Genomic DNA, 17877 nt, shown 5'->3' on the forward strand with positions numbered 1-17877 from the left:
TTAGTTGTAATATTTGTATCATGATCATTTTCAGAATTTACTAGAATGCAATGTGAATTTTAAGTTGTGTTTATTGTCTGGTAAATAAGTTTCTGTACTCCTTGCGAGATTTTTCGACTAGCAATAATACTTCGATGGGAACATAAAACCACTGACCCAGTGCTGGGCCTGGGGTTTTGCTTGGCTCTGAAGTCATGTTCCTGCTGTGGAATTAAAACTAGTGACGTGGCACCTTCGTGAGTCTCCTGATTCTCTAAGCTTCCTACTGTGGCAGGAGGGAGTCCCTGATAATTTCAGGGCCTAGTTTTTAGGAAGGATGACCATGAGAGAGTATCTCTATTTCCTGAAAGAAACAGCACTGACTTTTTTTTGAACTGTCCTCAAACCAGTACAATGGCTTGCTCTGGGCAGGCAGATAAATTCTGGGCCGGTGGTTTTCATGGTTTCCTTTTACGTGTATGTGCCATAAAGAATGTCAAAGTTCTTATAAGAAGGACTGGAGAATAGAAGTCTCCCTTTCTTCTCCCAGGTTTCTAGACTGGGCAGCAAGGAGGGGAGGGGGGCTATTAGACTTGGTTGGTGATGTCCATTTGTCTAGAGGTCAGGTTCTCTGCTCTCTGCCCCTGACATCATGATTCTCAAGCTTGTAGACAGAATCATTGGAGGGGCGGGTTCACATTAAAATGGTGGATGTGCAGCAAAGATTTCTTATTTTTCAAGTCTGAGGGTGAGATCAGGACTCATTTTTATCAGGCACTCAAGGTAATTCTGATGCAAATGGTTCGCGGTGGCTGCATGGCTCAGAGCTGGACCAGAAACAGCTAAATCCCTGTGTTGGGGCTACAAATAGGGAACCATCCATACGCTTCAGGACTCAGACTGGCCTTCTGTTTCTTGACCACATTCGTCAAGAGAGAAATCCCAAGGAAAAGAGTTTATAGACATCAAAATAGTTATCGTAGAATCTGTGTTGTCTGTTACCATTGTTTTTAGGAAAATTTTGATTTTGTTGATGCACATTTTCTTTAATTTAGATGCCATTTTCTTCTATTAGTTTTATAAGGCTTTGAGAAATCTAATAAATATTGAATTTTTAATCTTTTTGTCCCAGCATACCATTTTCAAGTTGAATTAATACATATAAATAAAGAGGTGATGGAATAGGGAAAAAAGATAAAATTATCACTAATTGATGATATGGTGGTCTACATAGAAAATTAATAGAATTAACAAATTTTCAAAACTAATTAAAAGATTCAGTAAGGTTGTTGTATGTAAGATCAATTTAACACTAGAAAGACGGAAATTTAGTATACGCCTATATTGCCCAAAAGCAGTCAAAATGACTGCATCGCGACAGAATGACATCGGAGCACTCTTCACTTATGTTCCTTAGCTTTTCCAATAACTCACTTTTATTCGACATTTCTTTCATGAATTTAGGGCACAAAAGAAATAAAATAAACAACTTATTAGAACAAGTATCACTGCATAAAGATTCGAATAACAAGTACTAGTTTAGCTTATTGAGCAACTGCAACTTATCAAGTATCGACAATTTATCATGTACTTGTGTTATCATGTGACGGTAATCGAAAAAAAAATGAAAACTGTTATTTCAATACAGAGCCGAACTGGTCATATAAGAAATTTACTCAATTCAATAATAAGAGTCATTTGATTATTTAAAATTCCCCCCCACCCTCCAAGCAGTCAAAATGACTGCTTTTGGGCAATATAGGTATAATACACATATATATACCGGAAATGAAGGAGGGGGGAGGTAACTACAACGCATTTATATGTTGTACAAAATGTCACAAAATTCTAAGAAATTGTGTCATTATATACATCATTGTTTTTCTAATTGAAATTAAAAAGCAGTCAAAATGACTTCCTTGGGCAATCTAGTGTTAACAACTTCCTAAGCTTCTAGAAAGATAAAGAAATTATTCACAATAGAAACAAAAATTAGAAATTATCCAGCAATTTTCCCAAGGTAGAATGTGCCAGATCGTCTCAGAGAAACTTTACAATACATAAAAAGTCTGAATAATTGCAGAGATAATATATTCATGAGTGGGGGCAACTTAACATAGTAAAAATTCAATTCCTTCAAATTAATCTATAAATTCAATGTAATAGCAATTAAAAACTCTAGGTGATTTTTCAAACCTCAAAAATTGAGTGCTAAAATTCACATGACAAGATCTCTATGAGGAAAACTACAAAACTCCTTTGAAAGAAATAAAAGAACAAAATTAGTTGGAGAAATATTCCATGTTCATGGATAAGAAAACTCAATATTGTCAAGATGTCAGTTTTTTCAAACTTGATTTACAGATTTAAAACAATCCCAATCAAAATTCCAGTGATATATATTGTGGATATTGACAAACTGATTGTAAAGTTTCCATGGAGAGGCAAAAGACCCCAAATAGCCAACACAATATTGAAGGAGAACAAAGTTGGAACACACTACCCAACATCAAGGCTTCCTATAAAAGTATAGCAATCCAGAAAGTGGTGTTGGTGAAAGAATAGCCAAGTAGATCAATGGAACAGAATAGAGGATTCAGAAATAGATTCACTCAAATATAGTCAATTGATTTTTGACAAAGGACAAAGATAGTCTTTTCGACAAATGGTGCTGGAGCAACTGGATACCCACATGCACAAAAATAAGTGTAGACATAAAGCTTACACCCATCACAAAAACTAACTCAAAATGGATCATCAATGTCTGTGTAAAATGAAAAACTATAAACTCCTAAAAGATGTTCTTGTTTGGTGATGACTTTTAATAGTTTCATTTTTATTTTTTGTTAATCCTCACCCAAGGATATCTTTCCATTGATTTTTAGAGAAAGTGGAAGAAAGGGGGAGAGACAGAGAGAAACATTGATGTGAGAGAGACATATAGATTAGTTGCCTCCCACATGTGCCCTGACAAGGGTTGGGGATCGAGCCTATAACTGAGGTGACTGGAATCAAACCCAGGACCCTTCAGTCTGTGCCAATGCTCTATCCACTGAGCCTAACTGGCTAGGGCTGGTGATGATATTTTTAGATGCAGCAGCAAGCACAATCTGGGGAAGGGGTTGTGGAGGGAAGATAAAACTTCATTAAATTAAGATACCATGCAAAAGATACCATCAAGAGATGAGAAGACAAGCCACAGACTGGACAAACTATTTGCAAAGGCATATCTGATAAACACTATTATACAAAATATGCAAAGGATTCTTCAAAGTCAACAAGAAAAAAACAACCTGATTTAAAACTGGGCCAAAAACCTGAATAGACCTCTCACTAAAGAAAATATACATCCCTAGCTTGTTTAGCTCAGTGGATAGAGCACTGGCCTGTAAACTGAAGGGTCCCAGGCTCAATTCTGGTCAAGGGCACATGCCTGGTTGTGAGCTGGATCCCCAGGAGGGATAGCCGATCAATTATTCTCTCTCATCATTGATATTTCTATCTCCCTCTCCTTCTCCCTTCCTCTCTGAAATCAATAAAAGTTTTTTGTTTTTTTTTAAAAAAAGAAGATATACAGATGGCAAACAAGCATATGAAAAGGTGCTTGACATTATATGGCATTAGGGAATTGCGGCTAAATCAACAGTGAGATGCTACTATACACCTATTAGAATAACCAAATTCCAAAACACTAACAACACCAAATGCTGATGAGGATGTGGAGCAACATGAGCTTTTATGGAAATGCAAAAATGGGGTAGCCATTTTGGAAGAGAGTTTGGCGGTTTTTTACAAAACTATATTCTTACCACACAATAGAGCATTTGTGCTCCTTGGTATTTATGCAATTGAGTTGAAAACTCATGTCCATGCAAAAACCTGCACATGGATGTGTATAGCAGCTTTATTCATAATTACCAAAATTTGGAAGCAACCAAGATGTCATTCAGTCTATAGGAGGTAGTGAAACTATTCTGTATGAAACTAGACTGGTAGATGCATAGAGACATAAACTGGTATATTCAGATGATAAAATATTAGTGCTAAGAAGAAATGAACTATCAAGTCATGAAAAGACATGGAGGAACCTTAAATGCATATAACTTAGTGAAAGAAGCCAATCTGGAAAGGCTACATATGGTGTAATTCCACCTATATGACATTCTGGAAAAGGCAAAACCATGGAGACAGTAAAAAGTGGTTGTCTGGGGTTGTCAAGGAGGAGGGAAATGAACAGGCAGAGCTCAGAGGATTATTAGGGCAGTGTCATAATCCTGTTGGGCAGCTATAACCGAATGACATAAACAAGGTGGCTTATACACAACAGAAAATTACCTTTCACAGTTCCGGAGGCAGGGAAGTCCAAGATCAAGGTGCCAGTAGACCTGATACTTTGTGAGAGCCCGCTTTCCGGTTCATAAACAGCTGTGTATGTGCTGTGTTCTCACATGGTGGAAGTGGGCAAGGAACCTCTTTTATAAAAATACTAATCCCATTCATGAGAGCTCTTCCTAATCATCTCCCCCAAACTCCACTCCCAAATACCATCACATTGGGGGTTAGCATTTAACATAAGCATTTGCTGGGGTGGGGAGTGGGGGGTCGGAGGGGAGACAAATATTCAGTCTATAGGAGGTAGGGAAACTATTCTGTATGAAACTATACTGGTGGATACATGTCGTTACATACATGTCAAAACCCATAGACTGTACAACAGCAACAGTGAACCCTGATGTGAAGTACGGACTTTGGGTGATGTGCCAATGTAGATTCATTGGTAATGTACCATTCTGAGGTGGGATGTTGATGGTAGAGAAGGTTCTGCATGTGTGGGGGCAGGAAGTATATGGGGATTCTTTATTTTCTGCTTAACTTTGCTGTGAAGCTAAAACTGAACTGAAAAGAAAGCCTATTATTTAAAATTGAAATAATACTCTGTGATATGTGGAACACAAGTGCTCTCTTTTGTTTACATATAGTCTGTGACTGCCTTCACACTGCAAAAGCAGAGCTGAGTGGTTGCAACAGAGACAGTACATCCCCAATGCCTAAAATATTTCCTGCCTGGCCCTTTAAAGAAAGGTTTGTTAACCCCTGATTCATAAGATAATTTGCTGAAAATTGACTTAGTTACATAGAAAACTTGAGCTGCCTTTCTATCTCTCACCACATGCAAATTTGAAGTATAATGGACTTTGATGAGAAATAATGTAAATAAAAACGAAATAATGAAAAAAAAATGCAGAAAAAGATTTGTGACTCAGGGGTTGAGTAACCCTCCTTAAGATTGCAAAAACACAAGTCATGTGGATTAATATTCTTAATCTTGGTTTCATAATATCAAGTAAGAACTTCCATTCCAGGAAGAACACCATGGACAAAGATGATACAGGTGAATTCTGGAAGGAGATACAGTATTTACAATGTCTACAACTGGCAAGGGATTGATATTTACAATGTACAAAGACTGCTTGCACGTCAATAAAAATCGGAAAGGATGTGAACAGTAAGTAAATAAAAGGCGGCAGTGTTTCTCCTATTTTGCTTGTATTTTCTCCACATAAACTTCACAGTGAATATTATTCTTGCCAGCCTATCCCAGAAAATTAATGCATTTTTACTATTAGCCTGTCTTATACTTCCTAGACTTAAAAAAATTCCCCATTTAACATTGTAAATCAATTAAACTTTCATATGAAGGCAACCTGTTAGAGAAATTCCAGGTCTATAAATTTAAAATTCCTTGGTATAGTACACTATTGAGCACAAGGTCCTTGTGTTATGTGGTTACTGGTCATTACAGATTTGAGTCTGGGTGCATAGCTTTTTGTACTATGCAGTACAGAACAGAACACAGGTATTTGAAAGAAACAAAGCATAGCACAAAACAATGACCATTACTGCCAGTGAGAAATGTGAGCTGGGATGTACCATAAGCACTGAGTTTTGAAAGTGAGAAACATCATGCCTATTGCGATCTAACTTACTAATTACAGAATGATTCGATTAGGTACCTAGAAACTATAATTCATTGCTTTCAGGTTGTATAATACAGCCATCGGGCTCAAGTATTTCCCATTCTCACTCTCCTCCCCTTTGCTCCATCCTCAAATCCCTCATACTCTCTAGTTCAATATTGCTACTTAAAGAGCGGTGCATGGACCAGCAGTGTCAGTAACTTCTAGTTAGAAATACAAAACTTCAAGTCCTCTCCCAGACCTCCTGAATCAGAGTGGGCTTCAATAAGATGTTTCAATGGCACATTAAAATATCTCAATACGCGGAGCTCCCATTTGCAACTATTTTCCCTCAACAGGGTTCTATAAGAAGTTACTTTCTTTTACATGTTGATAACACATGCATTTGGCTGTTTATGTACATGCATCTTGGCTCCACTTTGTGCAACTATTTATAGGTTGTTACAGGTGTGCAGTTGTTGACAGAAACTTCTCCAGATCAGGAAAGCTGCTGGAGGGCAGCAACTGTTCACCATGTCGTCAGTGTAGCAGTGTCCTGAGAATAAACGTTTTGGAGACTCAACCACGGAACAGAAATCTTGGGCATACTACACACTCTGTTGGTGACCTCCGGGAAGTAACTTCAACTTCTCTAAAACCACTTCCTCATTTCAAAAGAGAGATGACAGCACAGCGTGCTGAGCATTCAATGAGATAACAGGAAAATCAATCTGCCTACCTGGTAGGCGCTCAAATACTCAGGTCTCTAATGCAGAACCCTTGCGTGTGGTAAACGTTCTTAGTAAATGCAATATTAACAATTAGCTTTCTTTTTAACTACCTGCTGGTACGCTATTGTGTAGAATTGCCAGGGCTTATAATGAGAAGTGTGCTGATACAAAAAAAAAAAAAAAAAGTTATCCCACTTTACAATCCCTTTAAAGGAATGATTGTCCCTCGCGGTGTCCTTGCATTTTGAGGTTACTAGGATCGTTCCTTCATGATGGCTTTCCTCCTCCAACACTCTCCAGTGAAACCACTGTCCGCCTCCTTCACAGCCCCCCCCCCCCCCCAAGCATCCCCACCTTGCCCACAAGGACAGCGCTGTAACATTTCCGCTCCCGTTTCTTCTAAAAAGGAACCTAACCACACCGCTTTTGCGCCCGCCTTCGGCGACTGTGACTACATAAACGGATCCTTCAAGCCCGCCTGTACCCAGTAGGCACCTCTGATGAAAGGGGCTCTAAAATAAGGCATCTTTGCCTATTGGAAGTGACTTTCAAAAGAGAGTCAATTGTGTGTGCTTTAATGTACCTTATTCTGTCCAACTGCTCCCACCTGGAGATGCATATGTATACCAATCACTCGGCAGAGTCGGGTTTGCCCTGGCTACACCCACAGACCTTTTGAACAGTCGCCGACCCAAACAGCCTGGAACTCGGGACCTGCAGTAGCTGCCGCTGCCACCTGACGAGTAGGCATAGCCGACGCCCTCGGAAGGAGCTTGCTGGCTGGGCCCAAACTGCCAGGCCAACACCACCCTCAGCGGAACATGGCATTTGGTCAGGAGCCCTCCACCCTCATCTCTAAGATTCACGTCGGGTTTCCCACAGGCACCTTCCGTTCGTGCACGCGGAGCAAAGAGCCGCGGAGGCTGCAGCCGGGAGCCGGGCTCAGCGAGTCCCGGGCTTGGAGGTGCGGGTCTCGCCGTCCCCGGGCGCCAGCAGGGGCCACGCGGACTCGCTCCCCGCGCGGGGGCCGCTCCAGCCGCCCCACGCAACCAGAGGGCGATTCGCTTTCCTTTCCCTTGGGCGCGGGAAGCTCTTTTAACATCCCTGAAACAGGACCCTGGTCACGGAGTTTTGTGAACGTGCACGTCGGAAACACATGCAAGCAAACCAACAAAAACCCACCGCGCTGCAACGAATGAACTATCAACGAGCGTGAGGTCCCACAGGGAAGGGGCCGGTGCTGCTCCGTGCATCAGTGTCCAGCACCCGGCGTGGCGCTCCGAGTGTGCCCTGAACGCATCTAAAGGGACGCGGCTAAAGGCATGGGCACTGGCACGGGCAGGAAAGCCAGGGGCGCGGAGACCTCGGGAAGGGAGGCCGGCGGCAGAGGCTGGAGGGCTGGGACGCGCGGCCCCGCCGCCGGGGGGCGGAGTGCACAGCGGCGCCCAGACCCCTTCGGAGGCGCGGCTCCCTGTCCTCCCGCCGCAGACCAGCAGGCGGCGGCGCGGGCCGGCCGCGGGGCACCCCGACGTGAGCGTGGGCGCCGGGCGGCGGCCCAGGCAGGTGCCGCGGCCCGCCCTCGGCTCCTCTGCTGCGGCGCGGGGGCCACCATGCCTCGCGGAGCGGAGGCGCTGGACCTGCCCGTGTGGAGCACAGCCCCAGGCCTGTCCTGGGGGCCGGGCCGCAGGTCAGTACCCCGGGGCGCGCCACGGGCCCATCCCCCCACGGTCCCTCCCGGAGATGCCACCGCCGCCCCCTTCCCCGGCTGCTTTCCCTTCGGCCTTCGCGCCCCGCGCCTCCTCTCCGTCTCCCACCTCCGGCTCCTGGCGCCGCTTCGCGGCTTCCCGCCTCCCTGAGAGACTGGCTCGCGACACGTGGAAAAAGTCTCCCAGGAAAAGGTCTCCCCGGGGAGGGGAGCGGCGGGGCGGAGGTGGGGGCCGGGGGCGGGGCGAGCGCAGGTCAGCCCGCAGCCCGGCGCCGGCCCCGCTGACAGCGCGCCGGGGGCCGCCCGCCCGCCCGTCCGCCGGGGCTGAGGTCTGCGCGGCGGCAGGAGGGTAAGAAGAGGGCGAAGGCCGGGGGGGGGGGGGGGCGGTTGGGGTTGGTGGAGGCTCCTGGATGCGCCCGAAGCAGGGAGGCGGTCCGTCTAGACGACCTGCCTGTGCCAGGAAGGTGTTTGCTGCTCCGAACCCGAGAGCCGTGGAAAGTTTGGAAGGCGGAGGCCGGCCTGGCTGTCCTCTGCCCCAGGCCAGGGAGCCCGACAGAGGTGGCAGCTTGGAGCACTGACGTGGGGCCCCCGGCTGCGCCACCGGCTGCACTGTACCCTTTCGGGGTGACCGTCAGGCGAGGCGCGGGAGCTGCGCCCTTGGGCATGTGGGACCCTGCAGACATCCTGACGGCTTTCGGCTTTCCCTGTCTAGACTGGAGCCGTCCTGCTGCCCCGGGACGCTCAGGTTAACTGCCAGCAGCTAGTTCAGGGAGGCTGGGCTCTGTCTTCCGGAACAAACAGGCCTTTTCCTCAGGTGGGAGGGTTGCAGTGTGGTTAACCTCAAGGCCTCTGCCGCATGAAAAGGGTACAGTGCAGCCAGCGGCGCTTCCCCGGGGCCCCACGTCAGTGGTCAAAGCTGCCACCAGCCAGCCCTGGGGCTGCGTCTGGGCCTGATGAGTACAAAAGGGGCTTTGGGGCCTTGGCTCCCTGTTCCCTGCTTGCAAAACAAATCTAGTGGTGGGTCGTTAAACTTTCTTAAAATAGAAGAGAGACTTCCCTGCCTTGCCTGCACAGCGCTGGCAATATTATAAAGTGGGCTTAAGGCTAGCAAGGAAAGCCAGACGTCAAAGAGGAGGATTTGCTGGATCCCTCGTGGCCGCCCAGAGGAGTATTTCATCCCAAGCAAGTGGGCCATTTTTTTGTAGACTCTTGAAAGACCAATTTTGAATTAGAAGACGTAACTTGGGTGCAACTTTTTGCAACAAAATAACCGGGTATCATGTATCTTATAAATTATATCCTTTAATGCTGGGTGTCTATTTAATGGGGCAGATGGGTAGAAGATACATATTCCTTCCTAAAAGGGCTGTCCTTACAGGTGAGGAGCAAATTGACTCAGGGTTCATTCACCCACTGTCTTCTGCTTACATTGATAAGCAGGTTTGTTCTGATGGTGGGTGTGGGGCTGTTACCTTTCTATCTTTTCCCCTCAAGTCCAGTATTTTTCTTAGCACCTTTCCTTCAGGACTTAAACGGTTTATCGTATCCAGTGAGAATCTCCAGAAGTTCCCATTCTTACAGCATGGGAAGACACACATTTGGGTGTGCCTATAAATAGCTTTTGAAGGGATACAAATTTGAAAAATACTATGTTCAATACCAATGGACAACAGAAGCTTGCGTGTCTTTGTAAACTGAGAATGGAAGAAGGGGTCAGTGAGGGGGAGGTAGGAGGGGCTGTGGGTGTCAGGACGCAGATTCTGATATTTTCTGTTGAAGGGGCCAACAACCTCCTCCCCAGAGGCCGGATATGGACTTCACACTTTAGAAATTGCTCACCACCTTTGTGATGCGCTAACCAAACAGCACAGGTTAGGGGCATCTGGTAGCTTCTTCCTACTGAGCCCAGCAATCTCAACATTTTAGCTCATCTTCCTCTTCAGACTTTAAGGCTAGTCAAACTCTCATTGCCAAGAAACTTCCCCTCTCCTTTCATGAGAACTTCCCATAAACCAGGCTCCGTGGCCCGGACCCTTCAACACCAGGCACCTTTCCCACACTTCCCCTGGCCATTCCCCTGCAGAGGCCACAATAATAGCGCCAATTTTATTTAACCTCCTGCAGTTAAAAGGTGATAAATCCCCGATGCAGTGCTTAAAGAGGCCTCATTCTTTTCTCTCAAGGAGAAGCATATCAAAAGTATTTTAAACAAAATAATACATATGAAATATCTTTTTCAAAAAATATTTTTATTGATTTCAAAGAGGAAGGGAGAGGGAGAGAGAGAGAAACATCAATGCTGAGAGATAATCATTGATCAGCTACCTCCTGCATCCCTCCACTGCCTCCTGTACGTCCTCCACTGCATGCCCCTCAATGGGGATCGAACCCCACAACTGGAACATGTGCCCTGACCATGAACCTCCTGTTTCATAGTTCGACGCTCAACCACTGAGCCACACCAGCAGGGCCATATGAAATATCACAAAGAAGCAAGTACTGGTAAGAAGAATAGGGAGAGAGAAGTTCTGAACATAGTGGCAGAGAATACAGAACCAAGTCAGGGTCGACCGTCTTCAGAAACTAATCTCTTTGGCTAGGTCTCTAGTAGGAAAGTGAAACCCTGAATAAGACAATTCTTAAAACGGGTGGCTTCACAATTTTCAAAGTAAAAACAGTGATCAAAGAAAACCCCTTTGGCTATGAAGATTAAAAGGGGAATCTTCCTGAGGCTGGGCTGTTAGTCACCTTTAGCTGAAGCCTGGAGTCTGACCTTAGTTCTGAAGAATGAAATCAGCTGAGCTCTTATAGCACCTGTTATGAGAAAAGCCATTTTATTCTCAGACTTCATTTTCTTTGTCAAACTGCAGTATTCTTTTCCCTATCAAGTGTTTTAAAGCCTGTTTATTTGTTTACTTGTCTGCTTACTTTGGCAGTCTTCTGGGCTTTTTCCTTCCCACTTCCCTCATCCTGCCTGTAGCTGAGGTTTCTCTGTTTTGCGTGTGGGCCCCTGCCCCCTGCTCCCCAGGGTGACAAGCCCTTAGCCAGAGGGACTGCTTCCTTTCTTCTCCTCTGAAGGTTGAATCTTATCATCTCCCCTGGAATAAATCCCGCGGTTTCCGTCTAAAACGTGACTAGTGAGGCTAAGGATTCTGGGAAATCATCTTTGGTGTCTGTAATTACAGAAGAACCACCATTTAAATGGTGGACTTTTAAAGAAAATTGTATCTCCTAGAGCAGTGATGGCGAACCTTTTGAGCTCGGTGTGTCAGCATTTTGAAAAACCCTAACTTAACTCTGGTGCCGTGTCACATATAGAAATTTTTTGATATTTGCAAACATAGTAAAACAAAGACTAATATTTTTGATATTTATTTTATATATTTAAATGCCATTTAACAAAGAAAAATCAACCAAAAAATGAGTTCGCGTGTCACCTCTGACACGCGTGTCATAGGTTTGCCATCACTTCCCTATAGCAACCCGAGGGAATTGCTAGAAATAGGGTGACTTTAGGGACTTCCCAACGGACACTGAAGGAGGCCTGTCCGAAAATAAGGTAAATTCAGTCAATGTTTTGAGGAAAAAATATTATTTATAATTTTATAACTTCTTTTAATTTTACATTTACTTACAGAGTGTTATTAGCATGACCTGTTAAACTGGGCACACACTGAAAATGTTAGAGAAAGAAAACTATAAGAAATGCCATAATTCCAGTCATCATCTTCAGCTTTAACTGCATTTGAAATCCGGTATTGGCTGAGAAAATAGAGTTTTGTTTTTCTTATTTCTGACCCAGAAAGCTGATTCCTCAGGATGTATTTTCAAAGGGGGCGAGGCTTGTTCACAACCAGCACTTTCAAAATGTGTGGCTGTACTTCTGCTTTCCTGCCGGCCCGAGACAGCCCGTGGGGATGGGAGGAGGTGGAATGGGAACTCAGCAGCATGGCTCTCTTTAGGGAAATTCCTACAGCGTGTAGCAAGCTCATCTTTTATGGGTGGCCCTTGCGAGAAATGCGAAGCCCCTACAGTCTTTCTTCTGGGTGCTTCTCAGGAGAAGACTGGCCCATGGTTTTGATTTTATGTTCTGAGAGCTGTGCTGAGAAGGTAACTAAAGTTTCTTTCTCTGACTTTTTTTTTTTTTTTACTTCCTTTAATTGGGTCTCAACTACCCCAGAGCCTCAGAGAACTGGACACATCTCTCTCTCTCCTCGATTCTCTTCCTTTTTCTCCCTCTTTCGTGAGATTAGCAAACCATTAGCTAATCAGTCCGCTGTAGGAATTTAGAATAAATTAAAACAAACAAACAAAAACACCTGCCCGGTCAGTGTGGTTCAGTGGTTGAGTGTCCACCTATGAACCAGGAGGTCACAGTTTGACTCCTGGCCAGGGCACATGCCCAGGTTGTCGGCTCGATCCCTCGTAGGGGGTGTGCAGGAGGCAGCTGATCAGTGATTCTCTCTCATCACTGATGCTTCTCTTTCCTCTCTCTCCCTTTGTCTCTGAAATCAATAAAAATATATAAAAATACAAACAAACAAAAATCTGATGTGGGAGTTGCTTGAGGTTGGTCTAAATAAAATCTTCCAATTGCCAGATTGCAGTGTCATTCACCCTGGGCCAACATGGTCCTTGTTGTGGAAACACTGGATTTCAGTCTCTGCATTCCACCACCCATTCACCACTTATAAACTAAGGTTGGGGAAATGCTTGATTACCTGATGCTTATTATTTGACCCTTTCTTTTTGAAATAGCTTATTTTAACTCATAATAGCTCAAGATTTCACATGCTAATTGCCAAAAAAAATCAAGAAAATATGGAAAACCTGAAGAAAATTAAGATGACCCTAATACTATTTCAGAGAGAGTAGCAAGATTTTTTTTTTTTTTCTGGTTTGGACCTTTAGCCTTTTAAAATGTCTACAATACAGATATAAATATCAGCATTTTTTGAAAAATGGAATCTCAATGTATTTACATTACAACTTTAAAAAATTTAACAATATACCACAGACATCTTTAAGTCAATACAAAGTTACAATGAATGTTTTTGTAATCATCATTTTGACTGGTTATTTTAATTAACATTTGTAATATAATTCCATAGAAGTTTGATTTCTAGAATACAGATATTTTTCTAGGAACTGCCCAAGTGCCCTTCAAAAATGCACATTTTTCTTTTTTATCATTAGTGTTGTTACATGTTTACTGGCTTGTTCAGATCTTTTGCCAGTTATTACATTGGGTTGTGCTTTTCTTATTAATAATTTGGAACTATCTACAAGTAAGAGTAAATTTTTGCTGTTTAAATATATTGCAGACCTTTTTTCCCAGTCAAATTTTTGTGTTAAGATCTGTCAGTCATTTTCATGGCTTCTGACTTCTGTGTCTTTCTTAGAAGGGCATGTTAAATTACATATATATGTATATATATATATACACACACACATATATATATACACACACACATACACACACATATATATACACACACACATACACATACATATACATATACATATATGCATAAATTTAGGTCTGTATTTTATGCTTTATTTTTATTACTTTAAAAAATCTTTATTGTTGAAAGTATTACATATGTCCCCTTTTTTTCTCCATTGACCCCTTCTAGGCCCCCCTCCAGGCCTTCACTACACTATTGTCGATGGGTTATGCATTAATGCATACAAGTTATTTGGTTAATCTCTTCCCACCCACCCACCCCCATCTTCCCTCTGAAATTCAACAGTCTGTTCCATGCTTCTATTCTTTTATTTTTTAATGTGTCTAAGTTTTATTTTTGTATTTTGCTTGAGGGAGGACTCTAACTCACTCTCCACAATGAGTTCCAAAATTTCATAAGAGTTCATTGGCTAATTCATTCTTTGGAAAAGTTTTAGGAATATTAACTGAATCAAAATAGGGTTTCCATCAGTAAACTAAGCAACTAAATTACCTAAATACATTTAAATATATTTTAATTCAATTTTTATATTAACATTTTAGACTTTCTATTATATTATATTGCTTTTATTATATTTGTATTATATTTGTTGTTGTTATTTGACCTTAATGGTACTGGCGAAGGAAAAGTTCATGTACTCAGGGTTATTGTCTCATTCATTGACTCATTTGTTTTTTCCAACAAATATTCATTGGGCACCTGTTATATTTTAGGTGCTCTGCTGTGTGCTGTGCGATATAGTGTTAAGCAAGACTGAGTCTTCATGAAGTTCTCTTGTAGGGGAGATCAATAAAGATTGTGATCTCAGTTATGAGGGCAATTAAGTGATGGCAATGGCGAAAGTAACTTTTATTTATTTTTTAAAATATGTTCTTATTGATCTTAGAGAGAGGAAGGGAGAGGGATAGAGAGAAATACCAATGAGAAACATCAGTCGACTGCCTCCCCCACACCCTCTACTGGGGATAGAATCTGCAACCCAGGTTTGTGCCCTGACCAGGAATTGAACCGGGGACCTCTTGATTCATGAGTTAGTACTCAACCACTGGATCACACTGGGCAGGCAGAGATGTCCCTTTTAATAGAGTGCTCAATGAGTCCTCTCTAAAGAGGTGGCACTTGAGAAGAACAGGATGAGAAGGAGCCAGACATACAAGTAGCACCAGACAATGAAACTAAATGCAATGACCAGAGCAGGGGCTGTTCCATGGCCAGGAAGGAGGCTGTGAGGTAGAGAGGAGCGGGGGAGAGAGGGCATGGGAAGGTGTGGGCAGGAGACTTTTAGGCAGTGGTGGAAGGGTTGGATTTTAGTCTGAGAGTAGGCGGAGGCTGCTAAAGGGTTTTAAACAGGAAAGTGATACCTGACTTCCGCTTTAAAAATTACCTCTCTGGCTACAATGTGGAGAATTGGGAGACTATTGCAGTTGTAAGGAGAGATGATGGAGCATGTAGAAGGGAGGCTGCAGTGGATATACAAGAGACACAGGGACCAATTCATGATGTATTTTTAAAAATATATTTTTTAAGTATTTTTAAAATATATTTTAAAATATATTGGGAAAGGGAGGGAGAGATAGAAACATCAATGTTGAGAGAGAATCATTGATTAGCAGCCTTCTGCATGCCTCACGCTGGGGATGGAGCCCGCAACCTGGGCATGTGCCCTATCCAGGAATCGAACCGCAACCCTCTGGTTCATAGCTCGACGCTCAACCACTGAGCCACACCGGCAGGGCAATGATGTATTTGAAGGAAGACTTGATTAAGTGGATGTGAGGATTGGGGAAAAGGGGAAATCAACATCAGACTCTGTATTTGCTGCACGTTAGAATCATGGGAAAGCTTAGCAACATCTCAGTGCCCACTTCATACCTGGGCACCAATTAAATCAGAATGTCTAGGGCCTGGAAGCCAGGCACTGAAACCTTTGAAAAATCCCCAGGTGGTTCTACTGTGCAGCCAAGGTGGCAGGATGAGGGATTATAGCTGAGAGATGCCCAGTGAGGCAGGAAGAAAACCAGGGGAGCAGGGAGTTCTAGAAGCAGAGAGAAGGGTGTCAAATGCTGCGGAGCCATTAAGTCCAGGCCTGGGAAGTGGAATCAGCAGTGTGTCAGTGGAGGAGAATGAATGGAAACCCAGTGTTTGCTCTAGAGAATCTGAAGCACAAAGATAATTTGAGGAGGTAAATGTTGGGTTCATTCGATCATGTAGCTTTACTTGTTTTTTCCTTTCCATTTCAACAACGTGACCATTGAGAAGTCTCCTGAATTTATGGACTAGGATGCCATTGTTTAACAAATGATCACATTTTAAAACATATATATATATATATATATATATATATATATATATATTTCAAAGAGGAAGGGAGAGGGAGAGAGAGATAGAAACATCAGTGATGAGAGAGAATCATTGATTGGCTGCCTCCTGCATGCCCCTCACAGGGGATCAAGGCCACACCCAGGGATGTGCCCTGACCAGGAATCAAACCATGACCTCCTGGTTCCTAGATGGACACTCAACCACTGAGTCACACCGGCCAGGCTGATCACACATTTTAAATAAGAGACATTATATCTGAAATTACTTTATTTGAACATAACATTTTCTTCATTCCTGACCATCTTACAGGCCATTACTCCTTCAGAAATATTAATTCAGGGATCAAGGAGGAACATTGGACAAAGGGGTCAGCAAAATTGGATTCTTGTTATTGGGGGCAAGTTGCAACCTCAGGGTACCTTAGTTGCCTCATTTGTACAACGAGAAGCCAGGAACAGGTAAAAGCCCAGGTGTCCAGGTGGTACCCACACCAACAAGGACAGGATCTCCGAGGGTGGGTGCTGGGCATCAGTATTTTGAAGCACCTCAGGTGACTCAATGTGCAGCCACATTGAAAACAGTGGCACTGAGTTCTTGTCTAGTTCTGGTACCAAACTATCTGTCCTTCAGTATTGACATATTCCTTGCCCTCAACAAAATCAGGAAGGGGAGCGGGGGATAGAGATTGGGCAGGCAGCTAGCAGTGTCTGCCACAGGAAGTCTCAAAATTGACCTTCCAGGCTTGCTTTCACAGGAAGGGTTTGAAGGACACTCTCCACAGAAATGAGGGATCTAAGAAAGAGGTGGAGATGGGATCCAGGAAATGTGGAACTTGATTTAGGAAGGAGATGAAGGGCATTCCCATACTGAGGGACCTGGATAGAGATGAGACAGTAACCAGTGTAGGTTGGAGCAGGAGGATGAGGGCTCCAGGAATGAAGCCCCTGGGGGGAGAAAGAAGTCAACAGGATTCCCCAAACTTGTTCGAATGAATTGAGGGGAGCTGGCAGGCTCAGCCAGAGTTCGGTGATAGAGTTCTGGATGGGATGTAGAAAACTAAGCAAATGGGGGAAAAGACAATTAACTCCAAAAAAAATTTTTTTACGAGAAAGAATATAAAGCCATGGTGTATTAATAGCTCAATTGTGAAGAGTATTTGCATATTTGCTTCAAAATTGTGAATGTTAATTTACCCCAAAATTTTATTAAAACTTTAATGGGAAGATGAATGGAGAGATGAAAATGCATGTATTTGTTGGGGAGGGGCAGATAATCCATATTTTTCATAGGAGGATATATATTGATAACCCCCAAAAGAGGAAAAATAGTATTATTTAGAAATATTAAATAACTGAGAAAATTAGAGAAAAGTGGTTGTCTCTAAGGGGCAGAAATTAGGGATAGAGTTTGTTATAGTCTATTTAAAATTATGACCAGAATTAAGTTCGGGGGGAAATGACAGTGGGAAGGCAGATGGGACCAGATGGTGCAGATCTACACAGACATCAGTTCCTGGTTTGGGCCCCGGAAGCTGGTGGTACCATGCCCTGTGATGAGGATACAGGAAGAAGGAGAGATTGGTGGAGTGGTTCATGCTGCCTCCCCGGCTCCATCCTCTGTGACTAGGAAGAGCTAGTTGTGAATTAGAAAGAACATCCTACTCTAGTGTCGCCACATCCATACACGATACCTACACAGGTCTGGTAGGAAAAGGA

At 43.3% G+C, this 17877-nt stretch overlaps 1 protein-coding gene across 1 annotated transcript in view; it reads left to right on the forward strand.

Annotated features, from left to right (window-relative positions):
* Positions 1–8277: 8277 nt before the first annotated feature.
* The window catches only part of MCOLN2 (mucolipin TRP cation channel 2), a gene marked incomplete at its 5' end in the record, with an annotated part of 56116 nt that continues 46516 nt past the window's right edge, over positions 8278–17877 (forward strand). The window contains one exon of the mRNA XM_081088358.1: positions 8278–8354. Coding sequence (XP_080944484.1) covers positions 8278–8354 — 77 coding nt within the window. The remainder of the gene's footprint in view (positions 8355–17877) is intronic.

Source organism: Myotis nattereri, assembly GCF_964212035.1.
Source record: "Myotis nattereri genome assembly, chromosome: 3".
Lineage (NCBI taxonomy): Eukaryota > Metazoa > Chordata > Mammalia > Chiroptera > Vespertilionidae > Myotis > Myotis nattereri.